The 22,235-nt window shown below is 53.9% G+C and overlaps 1 protein-coding gene and 1 long non-coding RNA gene across 6 annotated transcripts in view; one reads left to right on the forward strand and one right to left on the reverse strand.

Moving 5' to 3' along the window:
• The window catches only part of ALAD (aminolevulinate dehydratase), a 36,931-nt gene extending 21,689 nt beyond the window's left edge, over positions 1 to 15,242 (reverse strand). For 2 of the 4 annotated variants that reach the window (XM_073314455.1, XM_073314453.1), the window contains exons 1-3: positions 15,137 to 15,242; positions 3,119 to 3,266; positions 1,008 to 1,058 (exon numbers count right to left, since the gene is read on the reverse strand). In XM_073314455.1, the coding sequence (XP_073170556.1) occupies positions 1,008 to 1,058; positions 3,119 to 3,231 (164 nt within the window). In that variant the 5' untranslated portion in view covers positions 3,232 to 3,266; positions 15,137 to 15,242. The remainder of the gene's footprint in view (positions 1 to 1,007; positions 1,059 to 3,118; positions 3,267 to 15,136) is intronic. The other 2 variants (XM_073314454.1, XM_073314452.1) reach the window with 1 other exon arrangement.
• LOC140899260 (uncharacterized) overlaps positions 1 to 22,235 on the forward strand; it is a 27,146-nt gene continuing 4,911 nt past the window's right edge. The window contains exons 1-3 of one of the 2 annotated variants that reach the window (XR_012155258.1): positions 1 to 177; positions 13,378 to 13,507; positions 17,554 to 17,642. This is a non-coding gene — a long non-coding RNA (uncharacterized lncRNA). The remainder of the gene's footprint in view (positions 178 to 13,377; positions 13,508 to 17,553; positions 17,643 to 22,235) is intronic. The other variant, XR_012155259.1, reaches the window with a different exon arrangement.

The raw sequence follows: 22,235 nt of genomic DNA on the forward strand, positions 1-22,235 counted from the left end.
GGGGTTCCCAAGGGGCAGGGGGCAGTGGCAAGGCTGGCTGGCCGTTCTATCTGCTGCCTGGGGACGAGCCCAGCGCGAGGGCTCTGCCCTGGGACGCTCCATTATCTCCCCGTTCATTACAAGGCCCTGCCCAGCCTCACACTTGCGGCTCAGCTCTACACGACTTCGGCTCTGGAGGTAGGACCAGCAGTGCCAGGAAATGCATGGAGGGCGTCTGTGGGAGCCACCACCCCACTGGGGGGGAAGGGGGGGTGGGGGAGAGGTCTCAGAGGGTTGCCCTCCGTCCTGACAGTGAGCGGGACCAATTCCCCAAGCCCAGCAGCGCCGCTGCTGGCAGAAAGGCCCAGGGCATGACAGGGCAGAAGGCACTGCCCTTGTTCAGCCCCAGCTCCTGCCACCAAGGTCCCCCAGACTTAAACGGGCAGGGATTTTATTCTAAAAACCCCAGCCCCCAGCTCCCACCTTGCCACTGCCCACTTCTCAGGCACGACATCCCCCTCCACAAGTGCCAGGGGAGCCAGGCCAGAGCCCTGCTGACAACAATGGCAGCCTCCGAGCATGGCTGCCAGGAGCCTGGTAAGATCCATGGCTCGGCCAGGGCCAATGCGCTCTACGGGAAGAGCAGCCTTAAAAGGGAACACCTGCTGCTACTGGAATTAACTGGTGCATTATGGGAATTCCTGGTAGCTATCCCATAGTGCCCCAGTGAGTGCTCACAGTTGGAGGTGTATTCTCAGTTCATCCTCCCGTGTCCTTGTGCAGCTCCCAGAATCCCTCCGGCTGCTGGGTGCCATGCGCATCCCCAACATGGAGGCAGTGGGGGCTCCGTTGTCCTTGGCTAGACCCAGATGGAGGACACAGAATGGCCAATAAAAGCCCCCAACCCTGACCCCTGCAGCCTGGAGCTGGGCAGTCTCAGGCCCCGTCCCTTGAGATAAGGTGCACGGCAGGGAGCACTGTCCGGATTGCAGAACAGCCCTAACACAAGGATCTCCGCAGACTCCTACCTGGCCTGTCCGGGGAGGCTGGCGATTGGCTCCACTGCGTCGGGGCTGTCACTGGGGAGTCAAACAGGACAAACAGCCAGTGAGAGTTGGGCTCTCCACAAAGTGAAGCTGCAAGCAGGGAGAGCCCCGTGACCGGATATGTCGGCTGTGTGTAAAGTCGGGCAGCTGAGCGAGCGAGTCAGAGATTGGGCTCAGCCATTCCCTGCACCAGCTGCTCAGTTCCCAGAAACACAGCGTCCGGGGCCCAATGCCAGGCAGCTTCCTTCTCCCTGGGGGCCTGGGAGTGCTGGAGAGCAGCAGGAACAGGCATCCCACCCCCTTGCCACTCCAGTCCCAGAGCAGGAGCTCTGCAATGAGCCGAAGCATCATCCACCTGGGGGCCAGCAGCTTAGACCTCAACGCTGCAGTGCAGAGCCACCGGGAACTCACCACAGAGCAGAACAAGGCCATGCAACAGCAGGGCCAAGGCAGGTTACAAAGGGAGCTCTCCGGCTCTCTAGGGGTTACAGTCTCAACTTCCTGAGCCTGATCCGCAGGGTCTCATGCTGCTCTTGGGGGGACGGAAGCGGGGAGAAGAGAGGAGGAAGCCCCGACCCCAGCCGCACACGCTGCATTTCCCTTGCAGCTGGGAGGGCCAGCAAGCTTCGTCCCAAGTGCCACCTTAAGAGTCACCGCAGCGGGCAGAGACCAGCGCTTGGCCAGTTCTGCCTCCAGTGCTAGCTACAGAGGATCATCTGCATGGGCTCTTCCCAGCACAGGCAGAGAACATCACTGCCCAGGAGAGCCCAGCCCTGAGAGCAACCAGGCCAGGTTTACCCCGAGCCCCAGAGGCTGTGGCAGGTGCCACTCAGGGAGGGGCTCACAATGAAGCAAATTCACAGCCTGGTGAACCGTCCAAGAGACCAGATGTCACGGCGTCACCAGGCAATGCTCTGGAACTACTCCCTATGAAGCCAGTCAGGACTCTGGAGGAGCCTCCTCTCTGTGAGCAGACTGTCTCCAGGGCAAGAAGCTTACACAGCTTCGATGTTTCTGGGTCTGACCTCAGAGCATTCAGCTGTGCAGCCATAGAGAGGGCTCTTAAAAGGCTGGAGCCGGATCTATTTGGGCGGCGCTTCATTGTTACATGGACCACGCACCCTGGCGTGGCTGCACCAGATGAGGACTTGCTGTGGGAAGCCAGAGGGCCCTGCACCCTGACTCTCAGCCAGCTGGTAAAACAGAAGGTTTATTAGTCGATAGGAACACAACGTAGGACAGGAACTTGTTAGCACAGAAATCAGTGACTTTCAGCCAAGTCCATCTTGGGGGGAGGGGAGCCCAGAGCCAGGGCTCTGGTTCTCCCTCTGTGCAGCATCTGTGCAGGAGCAACCCCCACAAAAGTCACACACCCTTATTCCCACCACCTAGATACTGGTGCAATACACTGAGGGGAAACTGAGGCACACACAGCATTCATACAAAACAGTAACGCTCACATAACAAGAGAAAATCCGCACTTTGTCACACCAGATTCCACAGGGGTCATGGCCTCATTGAAACACAGCATGCTGAGGAGGGGATGTACAGCTCCAAGCCTGCCAGCATCCCATAGACCACATCAGAAACCGCCCCCAATGGGCAGTGCATGCAGACAGGCTCTGCCGCCCCAGGACAGACATCTCAGCTCAGCAGCCCTGGCATTTCTGGGAGGGTTAAAAAACCGCCCCAGGGGAGGCGCCAGGCCGGTCACAGATGACAAGCTGATTCAGGTCCAGGGAAGGGTGGCAGTGAGCAGTTTCCCCTCGGAGACAGAGGTTACTATGGGGTGACATGCCCATGGCCACTTCCGCAGCGAAGGGAATTCAGAGCAGCTGCCCTGCCCCTCCCATTGCACACTCAGCCAAAGGCAGGATGCTGGTGTAGAGGGACCACGGCTCTGCTCAGGATGGCAGCTCTCACGTCCCTAGGTGGGTGGCTTGCAGACTCAGGGGTTGTACACTAGCCGGGAGCTGCTGCCCCTTTGTGTGACCTCCTCTGAAGCAAGGAAACTGCTCCACGGGCTCTGTCTGTCCCCAAGAGATCTCCTCTCGCCTTCCCAGCTGGGAGCACAGGCTCCAGCCCTCACTTACGTGACAAAGATGGGGTAGATGAGGTTAGAGGCATCGAAGGCCGTGGCCGAGGTCTGCCAGGAGCGCAGCACAGGGTGGAAGTAGCCACTGTGAAGCACAGACTGGGCCTGCATCCTGGAAACTCAGCAACGGGCTGTGAAAGAAGAGCCTGAAACACACAAGGAGAAACAGCAGTTTAGAGGTTGCACCCCAGGGAGAGTCACTGAAGCAAGTGACTCAAGCCCTCAAGGCTCCAGGCAGCCTCTGACAGGCTGTGCCCCGTGGGAACACACGAGCACTACATGCGGGCTAAGCAAAGGGCTTCCACTGCTTCCCTCAGGAGACAATTCCACAGTTCAGTCAACAGCAACTGATACTCAAGCCAAGCTTTCCTGTGATTTGCCATGTGGACAGGGCACTGGGCTGGGAGCCAGGAGACCTGGGTTCCAGAGAGACTCTGTGCCTCGGTCTCCCATCTGTAAAACATGGATGATACTCACCCGCCTCTGCAAAGAGCTCAAAGATCTCTGGGTGAAAAGGTGAATTATTCAATCCATCCACATCTGTCACCACCAACCACCCCTGGCTGGCTGTCAGAGCAACACCACACCGTGTCTCCACTCCTTGAACTCTGCAGAAGGCACTTGGTGACACCTCCCACTTGAAAAGCCCGTCTGAGTTTGGAGAAGCTGGGTCAAAGAATCCAGCTGTGATGGTCTCGCTCAAACATACTTAACCCTTCAGGGACTGCTGATGCTGCAGGAACATCTCCCCAGACCAGCACCATTCATGCACCAGTGACGCTAATTCCTGTATCCGTTAGTTACCCAGTCCCAGGTAACAGGGACAAAAAGGAACTGAACTGCCGGCTCACAGGACCAAGACCCACGTACTGCTCCGGAGGTATCCGCACACCAGTCCCACCACGTGCTTTCAGCTCTGGTTAGTATGGCGATTTAGGTCATGCAGATCACGTTCTTCCCATGGCCACCTGGCTTCTCTCCTACAGCAATCACAACAGGGCTTCAGCAGCTGATCTGCCACAGACTGCTAGAGCTGCAGGAGGCAGAACACAGTCACTTCTAGCTCTACATGTTCTTGAGAGCGTGGCTGACAACATCAATTGATGACTGAAGGAGGAAGTAAAGAGCATGAGAATCCGATCAGCAGCATTATGGTCCGATATCTGGCAAGCCACTACAGCTAGACAGCAACCTCCCCAGGAATCCCCTTCCGAAGGTTCTCAGGCAGATAAACCATCGCTACCAGCCCTGCCGTCCAACCTTCACACGGTCACTGGTCCCTTGGCCTAGCAGTGCTTCCTGGCCTGAGTCCAGGGCTGGACACTGCCCATCCCAGAGCCCCTCCAGCGGGGTTATCAGTGCCAGACCCTTCTGCAAAGGCTGTATTTGCGTCAGGGAGGAAAAGCAGAGGCACCCCCTCAAGCAGACATGTGGATACTGCAGCCCGGATATTCCTGTGAGAAGAGGAGGCTCTCACGGGCGGGGGTCCCCGAAGGAGCCAGGAGAGGCAGGCTGAGTGCAGTGACTGCCGCACACAAGACGCCTGGACAACGACCGCTGGTTTGCTCAGCGTGGTGGTGGAGGCAGCTGCCAGCTCTGAATAGCTATCCAACAGGCAGGCTCCGAAGCTGCCAGTGCTGGTGAGCTGCAATGGGCCAGGCTGACACGACATCCCGTCTCCTCCGGTCAGTGCAATGGTGGGAACTCCCCACTCCACGTCCATTAACACAGCACCGGACACGGAGCCGCACAGCTCCAGGGAGAGGCTACATCCCTCACAACCCTCAGCCCCAAGAGAACCCCAAGATGCAGCAAGAATGAGGCTGCCAGCGTCCAGCTGTGCACAAGCCAGCCCCTCAAGATCCAGGGGGACCTGCCCAAGCCCCCTCAATCCTCCACCTCCCGCATAGCCACAGAGGGCAGCTGTGCACAAAGGGCCTTCTGCTGCCAGTCAAAGTGACCTTGGCTAGTCCTAGAGGTCACACTGCCTCCAGCACCCAGGGCAAAACAGAACCTTGGGTAAGTGCCAGGAGCAGAATGACTGAGCATGTGTTAGAGAATCTGGAGCCCAGCCAGTAAGAGAAAGAAGCAGATGTGAAAACCAGAGACCAGGCACTGACAGTGAAATCTATCTATTTTTACCCTCCCACCCATGAAGACAGTATCCAAGACCCTTCCTTGTAAGATCGACAGCAACTGCGTAGTCCCCTGCGGACCTCCAGGATTTCATTTTCAGGGTTGAAACTCTGCTTGGGGTAGAGATTTTGTTTCTGAAATAAGAGTTAGAAAAGACTGACCCAGTCAGCATGGCCATGCCAGGCCCACGCAGGATCGTGCCCTACACCAAGCACTTGGTCCCTTCCAACAGCATGGCCCAGACCACTTCTTTGACAAGCAATCCCACAGATCTTTCCCCATGCTCCGATTAAGCTCTCGCGTAAAGATGAGCAGGAGCCAACTAGCCCCTATCTGCTAAGGGCTGTGTTTGGGAGGTTGAGTTCTAGTCTATGCCAGCCTTTTGATTACCTTGTGCTCCACCCAGCATCTGTCGTCTCCAGCTTTGTCTGGACTATGATTTAGTGTTTTGTGGCTGGATTGTCGTCTCTTCTAGAATTCTAGTCCAGACAAAGCAATTGTACTCTAGCACATGCTGAACCAGCTAAGTCATAGCCTAGCCTGCCAGCTCCTAGGCGCAGTGCTGAGAGCATACAGCACCCAGCGCACTGGGCTCCAATCCCGGGGTGGGCCTGTGGGCACGCCCAACACGAACACAGCCATGGGGTTCCTGCCTTTGCTGTCAGCAGCAAAGCACTGAATAGCCATGACGAACCCGGCAGCGAAGCGCTCCAGGTAAGGACCTGACAAGCCAATCCCCAAAGAGTTGTGCTGCGTGTGGAGTCACCGGGAGAGGAGAACAGACGCTCCCTGGAGCGGCTCTCACAGCCACAGGTCCTGCCCTCGCTGCGGGCAGCCAGACCGTAACTCTCAGCGATGTTACCAACTTACTGCTGCAGGAAGCAGCCCCGGCAGATCGACTCATCCACAGAAGGCGGGAGGATAGTAGGGAAGCCTGGAACCCGCAGCTACGTTGCATTCCAGTTCTGCCTCATAAGGGAGGGGATATGGGACGCAGAAGCTCAGCTCATTTGGAGAATGACGGTGCAACGGGGCTTTAAGAATTCACCCCTTGGCTGTAAAAGGCTGGAGGAGCCAGAGAGACAAGAGGGGGCAGAGCCTCTGGAAAAACCAGACTGAGCAGCTGCTCAAAGGCCTTTGCTCAGTAAAATAACTGTGCCTAGAGCAGGTGGCCCCAAAAGGGGATGTGCGGAGGCTTGCAAGGGAGAGGGAGGAGTAGGGACTGTCTGGGTGCTATCGTCATGTCTGTATTAAGGCCTTGTCAAGGACAGTTCATAACCAGACTCAGCTGCATGGGAAATGCCGGCCCATCACTCCCAGAGGAGGTCACCTGCAACTCTTAGCCCAGGCGAACGGAGCTGGCCAGGTGGGTGCATTCGGCCAGGCCGAGCTAAGACAACGAAGTCAGTCATGTGAAGCAGGCGCATGGTGGCGGGGGAAGATGGGGGTTTGAGCAGTCAGATACCAGATTCCCACATGCTTTGCAGCGAGCAATCCAGCTCCACTGTGTGCGTCTCTGCAGAGGGAAGATACAGTCCTGTTACGGGGACTTCCTGGCAACCTGGGCTGCAATTCCCTGCTGGAGCCATGCGAGGCAGGGACAGCGAGAGCCCCCTGTACAGGAGGAGCAGAGAGGCCCTGCCACGGGCAGCATGACACAGAGCAGAGCTATGCTGGGGGAAGCAGCGCTGAGCAGAGCACACGCAGTAAGGCAGAGCCCAGACCCAGCGCCTGGGGATTATTCCGGGGTCCAAGTCCATGGAGCTCAAAGACACCATGACATTAAATGGCCTTGGGGGGGTAGCGTCCTGGACGACGGCCACCAGACAGGAGGGTTAACACTGGGAGCTACATGGGGCTTTCTGGGGTATCAGACCCTTCCCTGAATTCTCAGCAACAGCATGACATCCCCCTCTCCCCAGGGCTAGAGCTGGCAGACAGCTTCCTTCACCACCCTCTGAACCTCCCCCAAACCTCAAACCAGAGCACTGGCTCCAACCCCCTCGAGGGCTTTGGGGAGGGTTAGGTCCATGTCTGCCCTCTGATTCCACCACCCTCCCTCTCTCCATGGGCCCTTCTCAGAGATCGGCTCTAGCTCGGTCACAAGACACGGACCGGATGCAGGCACCACTGGGGGACCCTCTGCCCTGCGTTGTATAGGAAGTCAGACTAGACTATCCAAAGCTCCCTTCTGGTCTTAAAATGTCTGGATCTAAATGGGCCAAAGGGACCAGCCCAAATCCAAGCAACCCCCATTCAGATCCAAGCTCCGGCACTCAGGTCTCTATTTTTGGCCAAAAATGCGTCAAAAGTGCAGCCAAGGCACATGGCCAGATCTCCCACTAGCAACAGCCCACATCAAGGCAAACAGCTCCTTCAGTTCGTGTGGTAGGGGCCTGTATGCTCGGTGCAGAAGGGCCTAGGGTCTGTCCTGCTCTGTGTCCAACAGGACTCACTGTGACACCTCTGCAAAGCTCTCTGGAGAGCGTGTGGTTGATCTGAGACATTGCTGGGGGCGTCTCACTCCAAGAACAGCCATTCCACCTCCGCTTCAGGGTGAGACAGTCACACCCCAGAGGCAGATACCAGCCCAGGATCCTGCCTGCAGCCCCCAGGGCCAGTCCTAGCTCCAGTGCATGCAGAGGTGAAGCTAACCTGACTGTGACACCACATCAGCCAAACGAGAGACCAGCAGGGAAGGGAAGCGACCTGGCTCCCCTTTTACTTCAACACACGTTTTCAAGAACAGCCAGGTTCGGACACAAACCTCAGGAAAGCCTCCTGTGGGGGCAGCCTGGGAAGTGACCAGGGCAGATATTCCAGTCTCGGGGAAAGCTGCCTCTTCACCAAACCTGACTTCCACAGGCAGGGGCGTGGTAATAACTGGGCCTACCAATTTACCCTAATTGTAAATTCAGCTGGGAGAAGCCTCTGATTGCCAGACCTGGGAGTGGACGACAGGGCATGGATCACACAGTGACTGACTGTTCTGTTCATTCCCTCTGGAGCATCTAGCACTGGCCACTGTCAGCAGTACGACACTGGGCTAGACGGACCATTGGTCGGACCCAGAATGGCCGTTCTTATAAAAGTTTAAAGTCTCACAATAACCCATAACAACAAATGCTGATGGGAAAAGGTACAAAAGTGAGACAAAGATTGAATTAGTCCAAACACAAAGGCCGACTGATGTAACTCAAGGACTGTGCTGAGATCATGTCTGGTAAACAAATGAAGTGTGGGACTGGAAATCAATGGACCAAAATTGGTGCATTGAAAATTAGGTCTAATTGGTGACCACATAATAAGGGGATAGACTATTCCACCCATTGCTCCCCTTGGGGGTCATTAAAAAGACCCTTTTTTGGGGAAAATGAAGAAAAAGAAAACTCAACAACTGCTGAGAGCAGGGGAAGGGAGTGAGTTTTACCACCATGGCTGCCAGCCGCACAGTCTCCTGGGACCCTCCAGAACGCTGCTAGGCCTTTGTCGTCCTAATCCCGAGAAAAGTCCTGATCAGATCAGGCCAGAAAAAAGGGACCAAGGTGATACCATCAATTCCCCTGCTCTGGCTAAATGCCAAACACCACGTGGGAGGTGAGACTGTGTGTCCCCATCCCGCCATGTGTCCTTTCCTTTCTCCACCTTATTTCATCTCTTTCCTAGTCCTCTTCTATTTCCTTTTGTCTTAAAGTCTGGCATAGCAAACCAAGATTGTCCATTTGTGTCCAGAAAGGCAAATTAAAGCAATCCCCTAAGCAGCTTGATGCTGTTGCAATGTTCCAGTTCTGACAATGGCTAGTGAGACCATGAGCCATGCCTGTGTTTTTGCAGCAGGGAGGTTGCAAACAAAGGAAAGTCAACACCAGTGACATCTTTAAAACTCTGCTGTTCTTTTCTCTTCCCTCTCTTGTGGCCCAGGGTGTGGCAGGGAGTGGCTGATTTAGCAGGTCATGTTCTTCCCTTGTCAGTACCAAGCAGCATGGGGCTAGGTGGTGGTGTGCAGAGGGGATCTGTCAGAGGAGATATAAATCTAGCACCCTGTCCCTTTGGAATAGGTAGAGATCCCATGGTATTTTAGTTGTACGGGCAACATTAGGGACACTGGCCAGGACCCCCAGTCGTTAATTTCAGCCCAGATCATTATATTCTGTCCCAGTTTCAAATGGAAAGAGAAGGGGCAGAAAGCTACTAGGGAAGAGGCTGTTCTAGATTTAATTTGGCAAATAGGGAGGAATTGGTTGAGAATTTGAAAGTGGAAGGAAGCTTGAGTGAAAGTGATCATGAAATGAGAGAGTTCATGATTCTAAGGAATAGGAGGGAAAACAGTACAATAAAGCTAATGGAAGCCAGAAGGCAGACTTTAGCAAACACAGGGAGTTGGTAGGTAAGATCCCATGGGAAGCAAGTCTAAGGGGAAAGACAGTTCAAGAGAGTTGACAGTTTTTCAAAAAGACATTTTTAAGGGCACAAGAGCAAACTATCCCACTGCGTAGGAATGATAGGAACTATGGCAAGAGACCACCTTGGCTAACCAGGAGATCTTCAATTATCTGAAACTCAAAAAGAGAGTCCTACAAAAAGTAGAAACTAGGCCAAATTACAAAGGATGAATATAATAAACAAACAATACAAGTATGTAGGGATAAACAGGAGAAATGGTTTGAAGTAAATAGGATGAAATTCAATAAGGACAAATGCAAAGTACTCCACTTAGGAAGGAACAATCAGTTGCACACATACAAAATGGGAAATGACTGCCTTAAAAGGGACCTGGGGGTTATAGTGGATCACAAGCTAAATATGAGCCAACAGTGTAACGCTGTTGCAAAAAAAAAAAAAAAAAAAAAAAGCAAACATCATTCTGGGATGTATTAGCAGGAGTGTTGTAAGCAAGACACGAGTAGTAATTCTTCCGCTCTACTCTGCGCTGATTAGGCCTTAACTGGAGTATTGTGTCCAGTTCTGGGCGCCACATTTCAGGAAAGATGAGGACAAATTGGTGAAAGTCCAGAGAAGAGCCACAAAAATGATTAAAGGTCTAGAAAACATGACCTATGAGGGAAGATTGAAAAAAATGGGTTTATTTAGTCTGGAGAAGAGAAGACTGAGAGGAGACATGATAAAACAGTTTTCAAGTACATAAAAGGTTGTTACAAGGAGGAGGGAGAAAAATTGTTCTCCTTAACCTCCGAGGACAGGACAAGAAGCCATGGGCTTAAATTGCAGCAAGGGAGGTCTAGGCTGGACATTAGGAAAAACTTCCTAACTGTCAGAGTGGTTAAGCATTGGAATAAATTGCCTAGGGAGGTTGTGGAATCTCCATCATTGGAGATTTTTAAGAGCAGATTAGACAAACACCTGTCAGGGATGGTCTAGACCAGTGGTTCTCAAACTTTTGAACTGGTGACCCCTTTCACATAGCAAGTCTCTGAATGCAACCCCCCTTATAAATTTAAACCACTTTTTAATATATTTAACACCATTATAAATGCTGGAGGCAAAGCAGGGTTTGGAGTGGAGACTGACAGCTTGCGATCCCCCATGTAATAACCTCACAACCCCATGAGGGGTCCCCACCCCCCAGTTTGAGAACCCTGGTCTAGATCAGGGGTGGGCAAACTTTTTGGCCTGAGGGCCACATCTGGGAATAGAAATTGTACGGCAGACCATGAATGCTCACAAAATTGGGGTTGGGGTGAGGCTGGAGATGAATAGTTTGGGGTGTAGGAGGGTGCTCTGGGCTGGGACCAAGGGGTTCGGAGGATGGGAGGGGTATCAGGGCTGGGGCAGGGGGTTGGAGCGTGGGGAGAGGCTCAGGGGTGCAGGCTCCGAGTGGCACTTACCTCAAGCGGCTCCCGGAAGCAGTGGCATGTCCCTTCTCTGGCTCCTAAGCAGAGGAGCAGCCAGGTGGCTCTGCACGCTGCCCCATCCACAGGCACATTTGCATTTGCCTGGCAGCTTACCTATTGGAATGCTGGAGGGGGCCATAGGAGCCAGACTGGGGCCATGCAGCTGCTTCCGGGACCTGCATGGTGTGGCCCCCAACCCTGGATCTCACTAGAGCGGGGCCATGGTATGACCCCTGACCCAGTGCTCCAGCTGGAGCACTGGAGCAGGGCCAAGCCACATAGTGCGGCCCCCAACCCAGTGCCCCGGCTGGAGTGCCAGAGCAGGGCAAGCCCCAGACCCCGCTCCCCAGCAGGAGCTCACAGACCATAGTTTGCCCACCCCTGGTCTAAATAATATTTAGTCCTGCCATAAGTGCACGGCATGGGACTAGATGACCTCTCGAGGTCCCTTCCAGTCCTATGATTCACCCTTCATTCATTTTCCTAAGCCAGTACGGAGTGTGGCTGTTGTTCCACCCCAGAGACAGCTGGGGATCAGTTTTCCACATGCTTTGGAGTGAGCAATCCAGCTCCATCATGTGCATCTCTGTAGAGGGAAGATACATCAGAGCCCTTTGGGAAGGAGGCCCTATAGAAGTGTTATAAATGTCAGGTATTCTGATGGAGCATCATCCATTTATTTGGGACTGTGAGAGTGGGGAATCATGGAGTCACTTGGTACATACGCTAACAGGGGTAATAGCTAGTTTAGCATTGAGAAGTTGGGTGTCAGCACCCTGAGATGCTTGTGGAAGGATACTGTGTGGGAAGATCATGGACTCTCTCATAAGCCTCAAGGACAGGAGGGCTGCGGATCCACAATACCATCCACATGAGGCAAAGGGACTATGGCCAGGGCCTGAAAATGTTACCTGGTGCCTACTAGCCAGGAGCCTGAGGGCTAGGCTGCACTAGAAGATATAGCTGGGCTGATGCAGATGTGCTGCTGTAGCACGTCTGGTAAAGACGCTCTCCCGCTGACATAGTGCTGTCCATACCGAGGCTTAGGAGGGTGCAACTTACATCGCTGGGGGGTGTGTGTGTGTGTCTTATTCACACTCCAGAGCAGCGTAAGTGCTAGTGTGTACAAGCCCTAAACCACAAGCCAGGGAGATACAAATTCCATGGGAACGGGGGTTCCACCAGCAAAATCCAAGAGCAGCCCATCTTGGGGAAGAGCCCAGCCCCTGCCAAACCAGCATGGAAAGGCCAAGGATGCTGTCTGGGGACTCTGTGCAGGGCTCCGCTTTTCATACCAGCCTCTACCACTCTCATCTAGATGCCGATAGAAGGAAGGAGCTTTCTGACTGTCTCCCTACTCCAGAGCCTTCTGACTGCTGCAAGAGTGGACTGCCTCCCCTAATCTGCCCGTCAGCCTGTTTTATAGATCCTTCCCAGGAGTAAGATCAGTGCCTGCCTCTGCCTTGGCAAAAGTTTTCCTCCCAAGCATTATGAAATTAACATGACTGTTGTGTCACTGCTGAGGATCTGAAGAGCAGCCTGAAACTGACCAGTCTTGTCACTTTTGTTAACCTGTAGCTGCTTTGGAAAAGCCAGAGCATGGGCACAGCAGTGGTGCACTCAGACAAACAACACTGCACTGGTCACGTTTTGGTGCTTCTCTTTGTAACTTTATGTCTAGAAACGCTATTAGACCTACATTGTTAAAAATTTTGCAGAAATTGATTGCTGAGACCCTCACACCCCCTAGGGAAAACTTCCCACTCTCACACAGATGCAAGCACTGCTCACTGGTCTGTCCAGTTATCCAGGTAGATACCCAGGAGTGCTCTAGGGGGATCTGATGATACCCATCCATGCTGCTGGCTTTAGTCAAGGACATGCGCACATACAACAAGCAGGAGTCTGTTCTTCTGGTGAAATGTTTACGATCTATGATGTTTCTAAGGCACCTGGAACTGTGGTACAAAAGCACTGCAGTAAATGTACAGGTAGGCCATAAACCTGTCTTTCAGATCATCTGTGGGGAGCTGTTTCTACTGAACCCATTGTAAAGATTAGGAATAGTGAATGAGCCTGTTCTTTAAAGTCACCCTAAGGTCACGACCTTCGGACTGTTACAGGATAATCATGAGGAATCATTAACTGGGGAGAGACTGGTCAGTCCACAATAGCATGCTACTCTGTTAGGCAAGATACCACTTTTCTCTGGGTAATCTATGCAAAGAGGTTTGGTGATAGTGCAAACACATTTAACCATCCCCTACAGATAATCATCCCCCATCCCACACACTTGTGGTGGTAGAAGTCAGATGGAGGCAACTGGCTGGGCAATCATCACGAGAACAGATGTCTTTATCTGCCCTAGAGATACCAACTCCAACTGCCCAAGACATCAGGTTAGTCAAGAAGCAACAAATTCCCCTGGGCCATGAGGTAGCTGTTGGTGCCCTCAAAGAAAGAGGTTAAATGCTGGAATGTTGTAATCTCCTTACCCACTGATGTACAAGTGATTTAATGTTTATGCCCACTGAGCACCCAGCATACCATAGGGCATCACATCACCCCACCCATCCGTGCAGGGTGAACAGTGTCTGTTCACAGACAATGACTGTCAAAAGTCCTGCAAGCGCAAAACCAGCAGCTCATTCCCAGTCATTCTAGGCCCACAGGATAAGGAAAAGGGGGTGGGGGAAGCTTGACCAGGAGGAGGAGGAGGGTGGGGGTTGGGAAGTGGATAGGACCAAAGTCAGGAGACCATGGCTCGTTTCAGCTGAACTGAATCACGGAGATCCGCTTATAGTTGAAAATGCTACATAAATATAAAGCCAGGCTGGGGGCGAGGGTTTCCCAGCACCCTCACGCACGGTAGCAGGATTAGCAGTGCCCAAGTATGTTAATTGCTTGGGAGAAAAATCTGCTGCTTTTCTAAACTCAAAAACCCACTGGCTTTGTCCAATACACTCCTGCCCCTCTGCCTGCTGGTAGCCCTGAGGCTTGCATGAGATGACCCCCTCTAGCTGATGGTTATTTCATATCACCGCCAGTGCCTTCAGCTCTGGGAACTGACAACGCCTAGACAGTGCTTGTGCAGGACACAGCAGTCCTTATCTATAGGCCCTGCACACAGGCTAGGGACGTGTGAGATGTCACAGGCCAACACACAGCACCTGCAGTGGTTCTCACACCGAACAGCCGGCCGTGCCCCGGAGGGAGTAGCCTGCTGGAGTGCCCATTTGAAAACTGCAATGTGTGTGTTTTAAATGGGGAAATGCCAACAGTTAAATCACCAGGACAGCAGATCACACAGGGGGGCAAGGGGGAGACCCTGGACTTGGTTTCACGCTCCTCATGATTCAGGCACCCGCAGGTCTGACACTCCCCTGCCCACGAAGCCATCTGACCCGCGGCTGAGGTGCTGAACAGCTAGACGGGAACATCCGGAAAGAACAAGCTTCTGCCTCACACAGCGACCGTCTCCTCCTGCTCGGACGGCGTGTACAGCCCCGGGCGCAGCGCCTACTCCCGGCGGAGAGCAGCCCCTGGCGGGGGCGGGACACCCCCAAGCAGCCCGGGTCCCCTGCCCCCCGGAGCAGTGGTCTCTGCGGGGGGCACCGCACGGTTGCAGCGGCTCGGGGCCCGCACTGCTCCCGCCGCTCCTGCGGGCAGAAGGCCCAGCGGCCCTTGCAGAGGGACGGGAGCCGGGCCCAAGGGCTGCGGGCGGCCAGAGGGACCTCGGGGGTCTCCTGGGCCCAGCAGAGCCGGGGCACGGGCCGAATCAGGAAGGAGCCGCCCCACAGATGCACCGCACCCAGCAGCCTCCCGCCCGGCCCAGTCGGAGGGGCGAGCTCCGGGGAAAGGCGGCGAGCTCCAAGCCGAGCCCCGGACTAGTCCGGGGCGGGCTCGGCGCGCTGCCCGCCACCTCGTGCAAAGGGGCCCAGGACCCGCCGGAGCAGCGGCCTGGAGGGCGGTGGGGGGCGGGGCCGAGCCGAGCCGAGCCGGGCCGGGCCGGGCCGAGCCGGGCTTACCTGGGCCTCGCTGCCGCCGCCGCGCGCTGTCCCGGCTCCGCTCCGCACCGCTCCGCGTGGGGGCCCCGCCCTCCGGAACCAGCCGGGCCCCGCCCCGCACAGCCCGACTCCGCCCCTCCGCCAGCTGGGCGCAGCGCCCCCGTGCGGCAGCCGGCGGGATTGTAGCGCCCCGCGCCCGGCTCCTGCGCGGGACCCCACAGCCCCACCCCAGCCCCCGCCAGGGACCCTGCACCCCACAGGGCCCCTCCCACCCCGGGACTCTGCGCCCCCCAGCGCCCTCCCGCTCCTGCTCCAGACCCTGCACCCCACAAGACCATTCCTCCACCCCCCAAAAATGTTTAAGGACAGGCCAGGGTCTGGGTTTTCAGATCCGGATTTTCCTGCATCTCCCCCTTTCCCCAGCCATGGACTCCCTTGCTTTGCCTGGGTGCTGAGCTATCCCCCGCGGTGCAGCCCAGCCCAGCCATTAGGAGCACGGTGACTCGGGCTGGGGGAGCCCTCCCAGGGCATCCCACAGCAAACACAGCCCTGGGCAGACAGCTGGGCCTGTGGGGAAGCAGCTCAGCCCAGGTCCTAGCTACAGGGGGCCCTGAGACAAGTGAAGGTGACTGAACCAATTACCAAAGGAATGATGTTAGAGTCGCTAACCCTGCGGGGACGTTCTCATTCAGGAGGAAAGTGATCTTAGTTTGCTTCAGCTCAGAAGTTCTCAAACTGTGGTGGCCTGCGAGCTCCATTCAGGCACCTGGGTGGCCGCACACGAGAGAACGAAGGGCCACCCCTCTAATTAGTGGAGCCGCGCAGGCGTGGCTCCACTAATTGGGCGCCTGGCCCTTAGAGAAGATGCACATGTAAGGTGAGGTGGTGGCCTTGGCGGAACGGGACTGCTGTTGTCGCTCACTGGAAATTCACCAGTCACCGTCCCACCCTGTGTCATGGTTGAGGGCTAGCTGCACCTCTGCCTATTCTGCGGTCTCACTCTGAGTGCACCCCTCCGGGTCTTAGGCCTCGAGGCTTCACCCCCTGGGACAGAATCTTGTGATTTTCCCTGTGCAGACTGGGTCTCAGGTGCCACCCCATGCACCAACCATGATTGCTCAGCAGGCCTGGTTGGGTATGGTGCCTGCAATTCTTTCTACTAGGAATAGTGACCAGTGGAGAACACAAAACACCCTTTCTAAAACAAAGTACTGTTTACTCTTAACAGCAGAAACAAAGCATAGAGTCAAAGGGCTTTAAACACAATAACACAATCTACAGGTATATCTGTCTCATCTGAAGGCTTAGGCAGGCCTGTCTTAACCCCAGGAACCCCACTTTCAGTCTGGGTTCATCTCCGTTCCAAACTCTGTCTCCCCTGTTTAGGGAGTGTGACCCTTTATTGGACAGGCCATGTCTTGTGTCTGCCTTAAGCCAGTTTATGGAGCCCATGAGGGGGACAGAGTTAGACTATCCCAGTGAATAGTCCTGGGTGGTTGCTGTGGAGATTGTACCTGGGCTATTGTCTATCCTCATGCGTATATTTCCCAACCAACCAGCTATTGAATTAATCCAGTATGAATAAACACCTTCACAATATTCAGACAAACAAATACAGCACATTGTATTCATAGATTACAGGCAGCTTCAAATCCATCAGAGGCTACTTCATTTCTATCTACCTGCCGAGGATCACAATTAGGATCTGACTCCTAATCCCTTCCCATGTGTCCACTTCAGGGGCTAAGGCACCCTATGTATGTGGCTGTAGTAATAAGCAACAGCAAGTTTTGCTCACTGCATTGCAGAGATGGGCACCCTGCTATGCAAAGCCCTGCTGGGCACTGAGCAGCCTAGAAATGGGGATATGTCTCAGGCCTAGCTAGAGAATTGGTGACGATGCACTTAGCAGCTGCAAATGAAACTTCAATAATTTATTGACAGTGAAAAGGGGATTGTAGATTTAGTTCTGTGCTACTTCTGAAGCATAAAGGAAGCCTTGGAGTGAGACCATGCTGTCTTAGCATGCAGTATTCTCCACCTTCACGCACTGTAAGTGAAGGGCAAGGCCCTTTTCTATTGCTGCTAGAAGTCTGCCCTGTGTAACCCTTACCTTTCAGGTGTTGGGTTTAGGGGCAGAGCTACTTATGCTGGAATAAGTCTCCTCTTCACATTTACACCCTTCAGCCCCTCCGTTTGTATTAAATCCAAATTTACCCCACACCCTCAGAGTGTGCTAACGGTTAGAGACCCAGAGGCCATTTAGTGAGTTGGTAAAGTCAAGAGCTGGAGAATTTCATGGGGATTGCAGCAAAGGCCCCACTCACAGTCTGGGCCCCACTGTGCAAGGTACTGTAGCAACGCAGCTGGAGAGATTGCTGCCTTCCACACACCAATGTATTTGTAGTCTTTTTTTTCTCCTCAAATTCTACTCTCAGCAGGAATGGAAAACCAGTGCAGGGGAGGAGCCAGTATTTACCTCTCCATCATATGGAACTCCAGCACAGAACCTGTTTGGACCAAAGAAGTGAGTTAAAGATCCAGCTGACAGGGCCACTAAAAGTCCGGTTGGCCGCAGCGGGGAAGGCAGGCTCTGTCCCTGGCTCCCGGGAAGTGGCTGGCATGTCTCTCCGGCTCCTAGGCGGAGGGGTGGCCACAGGGGCTCCAAGTGCTGTCCCCCCACCTGCAAGTGCTGCTCTGGGAACTGCAGCCAATGGGAGCTGTGGGGGCAGCATCTGCAGGGGAGGAGATGTGCGCAGACCCCCTGGACATCCCTCTGCCTAGGAGATGGAAGGACATGCCAGCTGCTTTCCAGGAACTGCTTGAGGTCAGCACTGCCTGGAGCCATCACCCCGAACCCACTTCCACACCCCAACCCCCTGCCCCAAGCCTGAGTCCCCTTCTGCACCCAAACTCCCTCCTAGGGCCCGCAACTCACATCCCCTCCCACACCCCAACCCCCTGCCCCAGCCCTGAGTCCCCTCCCGCACTCTGAATGCCCCAGGCCAGAGCCTGCACCCCCAGCTGTAGCTCTCACCCTCCTCCTGCACCCAAAACCCTCATCCCTGTCCCCACCCTAGGCCCACACCCTCTCACACACCCCAACCCCCTGCTCCAGCCCAGAGCCCCTTCCCATCAAACCCCTCGGCCCCACCCCCCAGCCCAGAGGGAATCCCCTTCTGCACCCCAAACCCCTTATCCCTGGCCCTGCTCCAGAGAGCCCTCATGCACCCCAACCTCCTGTCCCAGCCCGGTGAAAATGAGCAAGTGAACAAGGGTGGGGGAGGGTGACAGAGAGTGAGTGACGGAGGGAGGGGGGATAGAGTGAGTAGGGGTGGGGCCTTAGAAAAGGGGTGGGCCTCATGGAAAGGGCAGGGCAGGGCAAAGGCGTTCAGTTTTCTGTAATTAGAAAGTTGGCAATGCTAATCAGACAGAGGCTGTCCTTTTGCACTAGTTCCCTGGTGGCCCTTATATCAGAAGTTAAATTGATGACCTACCTGAGCCAGAAGGGCAAACGCAGTTTGTACAGCGAATTGAAAGCAAGGCATAGGAGAGGGCTTTTCATAAGAGCCTCCTTTGGTGGGGGGGAAGGAGAACTTCAAAGAAAGTTAGCATCTCTCAGTAACTGGGTTGTAAGTGATTACCACTCTGGAATGCTGCAAAGATGATTATACTCAGCTACTAAGACTGCGACTAGGGTGACCAGATGTCCTGATATTTAACCCTTTGTCCTGGGTCCTCGATCAGGACACCATTTTTCCTGTTATCCAGGTAAAATTTAAAACTTGGTACAGTAGAACCTCAGAGTTATGGACATCTTAGGAACGGAGATTGTCCATAACTCTGAAATGTCCATAAATCCGAACAAGACATTACGGACTTCAGCTACTGGGGGGGATTAGGGCTGCAGCCATGGGGAGCGGGTCAGGGCAGAGGTGGGGTAGGGCTCTGGGCTTCTGATCCTCAGGAGCGCTAGAGCTCAGGGCTTTAGATCTGAGGGAAGCGCTGGGGCTCAGGGCTTCAGCCCCATAAAACACTCCCAGTTTCAGCCTAATTGGGTGTGCCAGGGCTTGGGTATTCAGAAGCCCTGTAGCTCTGTTCCTGGCTTCAGCCCTGTGGGGGGCACCGGGGCTTTACTTTGAGGGGCCCACTGAAAGCAGGAGCAGAGCCATGAGGAGCCCCAAGCTCTGCTTCAGTCCCATAGCTCCATTCCCAGCTTCTGCTGGGGGAGGGGCATCTCACAGCTCTGCTCCCGGTTTCAGCAGTGGGAACAGTACATCATTTCCCCCCCCTCCTCCCCCCGTTCTGATATTTTACTGTTACGATCTGGTCACCTACCTGTGACTGTACTGGGCCAGCCCCAAATGCAACCATTAACTCAAAGAGTCCCTTGAGGGTGAGGATATATTAAGTGTGATATAACACATATTCTACCAGAGTGCTCAGGCCTGCAAAGGGAAGGATGGGCGTTTCAAACACTACAAAGTAGGTTGGTCAGAACATGATGGGTCGTAAAGCAAGAGACTCCCACTTGATCATTAGCTTTCTGATTTATCTCATCTTGAAGATGAGAGCAACTTTTGCCACTGCCTTAGCCAGCCAGCCACACATCACACCAGCTCCCAGCACATGCTGCCAGCTAACCTGCCTTGCAAGGGTGCCCTGTTGCCATTTCTCAATCCACCCCTTAGGATCAGGTGATGCTAGTTTGATCACGTTCCTGTCCCAGATCTCTGCATGGTAACACCCTCTGCAGTGGCCAAGCCAGATCAGGGTTCCTGCACAACTTCAACTTCTAAAGATTCAGGAACTTCCCAGGGTGGGCTTCAGAGAAGTGTTACGCAGTGACTCCTGAGACAGACAGACACCCTTTCCCCAAAGGGAGACTGAGCCAACACCATCCTTGTTAGAACTCCACCAGGTCAATGGAGTTTTGCACAAGGGATGAATTTGGCGTATTCATTTTAACTAGTTAATTCTTTGCCTCCTAGCCACCCTTTTGTTCTGTGATACCCATTCTCTGGCTGGAGAGCGACTCTATGCGGAGGGGCAGAGGCCAGCTGTAGTCGAGGCTAGCTGTTAGTGATGTGTTTGGAACTTAAATTACATGGGTGCAAATTAACAGCAACCTGAAGCAACTGATCAATATCACCCTGGAGCTCCAGCAATCTGAGGAGCGAAGTTTGGTTGAACAGCTGAATGGCTCCCCGCACCATGTGGCTAAGGAAGGAGCTTGGGCATGGAGGAGCGGGAGGAAGGCTGCTTAGGCAATGCACAAACCAAACAAGAATTCTTTCTACTTTGGTATAGAAAAATCAAGCAGTGAAATGAAGCCCAGCTACGAAGGCTGATGTATACAGTAGATCTACATTCTAGTCAGGATTGCTGGAAAGGCAGAAACTCTCTAACACACACGGGAGAATCCAGCTCCTGGTTGCAATACTGCGGGACCGTCCCCGGAGCCGTGAACTGCCTGCTTTCAGGGGGCTGAGCATCATCTGCTGACAAGTCCAGGAACAGTATGAATAAGCTGAGGGATAGTCCTTTTCCTACTGGTCTTACTAAAGGAACAGCCTAACAACCGTCTAGACTCCGATGCCAAAGCAAGGAAGTGAATTCCTGAAACAGAGCTGGTGATGACTTGAGCATCTGCTCCCCCACTGAGGGAGTTTGCACCCCCTTTGTTCCCCATTGAGGGGTTCTGTTGGACCCTTGGCTGCTTCAGGATTCCCAGACAGCAGGAGCTGTAGCTCTTCTGCAGCTGGGAAGCAGGTTGCAACCTTTCTCTCAGCCCTCACTGCCGTGATCCACCCCTTGGTCACCCCCAGAGTGGATTCCTGCTAGGCACTCTCCAGGGGGTTCCCTATGAGGAAGTCTTGGAAATAGCATCTGCACTTGGACTGGAAAGGTTCTGCATAGATCTTGACTCTGAGAAGGCCCCCCTCTCCTGCCAAGACAAGTTTCACCCTCATGGTAGCATTGTGCCAATGGATCAGAGTTGGTGGGAGCACGCATGGTCCCAGAGCATGACACAATTTCTTTAGATATCCTACAACCATATCATTAAATGTTTTGAAAATAAGGACCAAGACCTTGAATGTGATGCAGTATTTTATGGGAAGCCAGCATAGCAAGCAAAGGACGAGGATGATGTACTCCTAATACACTGTGTTGCTGAGGAGACACGGGCACCTGTTGTGCCAGCCAGAGCTCATACTTTCAAGCCCACAAACCTGTATTGCTGTAATCCAGCTGGGAGGCAGCAGCTTGTATGCTATTGAGGCTAGGTCAGCACCTATAACGTTGGCCAGAAGACTGCACCCCAACCAGAGAATTAATTTGTTGCAGATGTGGATACGAGGGCTCTCAGCAATAGCAGAGTGTTGTAGTACTTCTGGCTAGCAGGCTGACTGGATAAATTGTGAGCAAGTATCTTGGACTGGTATAAACAACATTGAAGCTACTAGCTCTTTGAAACCTCACATTCTCCCAGCAAGCACCACCTCAGCCTTAGTAGGGGACTCAGTAAGCAAAGCAGTCTGGTGAGAGATCCAGCCAGGTGAATGAAGAGTGAAGGGCGACCGTCTACCTAACATCCCTTCACTTCTTTGCTTTAGTTCTATGGTTTGACTGAACCCAGATTGTGAAAGGTCTAGGACAGCTTTTCTCAATGACCTATCCATGGAGCAGCACCCTGACAAGCCGGTCTCTGGTCTCAAAAAGGTTGAGAAACACTGCTCTAGGATATTTGCATGGACTAGATTTTCTCTACAAGCTCAGTAAGATCATAGAATCATAGAATATCAGGGTTGGAAGGGACCCCAGAAGGTCATCTAGTCCAACCCCCTGCTCAAAGCAGGACCAACTCCCAGTTAAATCATCCCAGCCAGGGCTTTGTCAAGCCTGATGACAGGCCTCTCAAATGAGTGCCCTATCCACTGCACTGTGGGATATTCTGAGGAGAGACTCACTCACTCTTGTTGAAGCTATTCCACTTTAATAATCAATTGGGCCAAAACCAGAGTCATTCTATAGTTTAGAGCACTCACCTGAGAGGTAGATGATCCTTGTTCAAACCTTGCTTTGCCTGGGTGCTGAGCTATCCCCCGCGGTGCAGCCC

This window comes from Lepidochelys kempii, chromosome 16, assembly GCF_965140265.1.
Source record: "Lepidochelys kempii isolate rLepKem1 chromosome 16, rLepKem1.hap2, whole genome shotgun sequence".
In the NCBI taxonomy this organism is placed as follows: Eukaryota; Metazoa; Chordata; order Testudines; family Cheloniidae; genus Lepidochelys; species Lepidochelys kempii.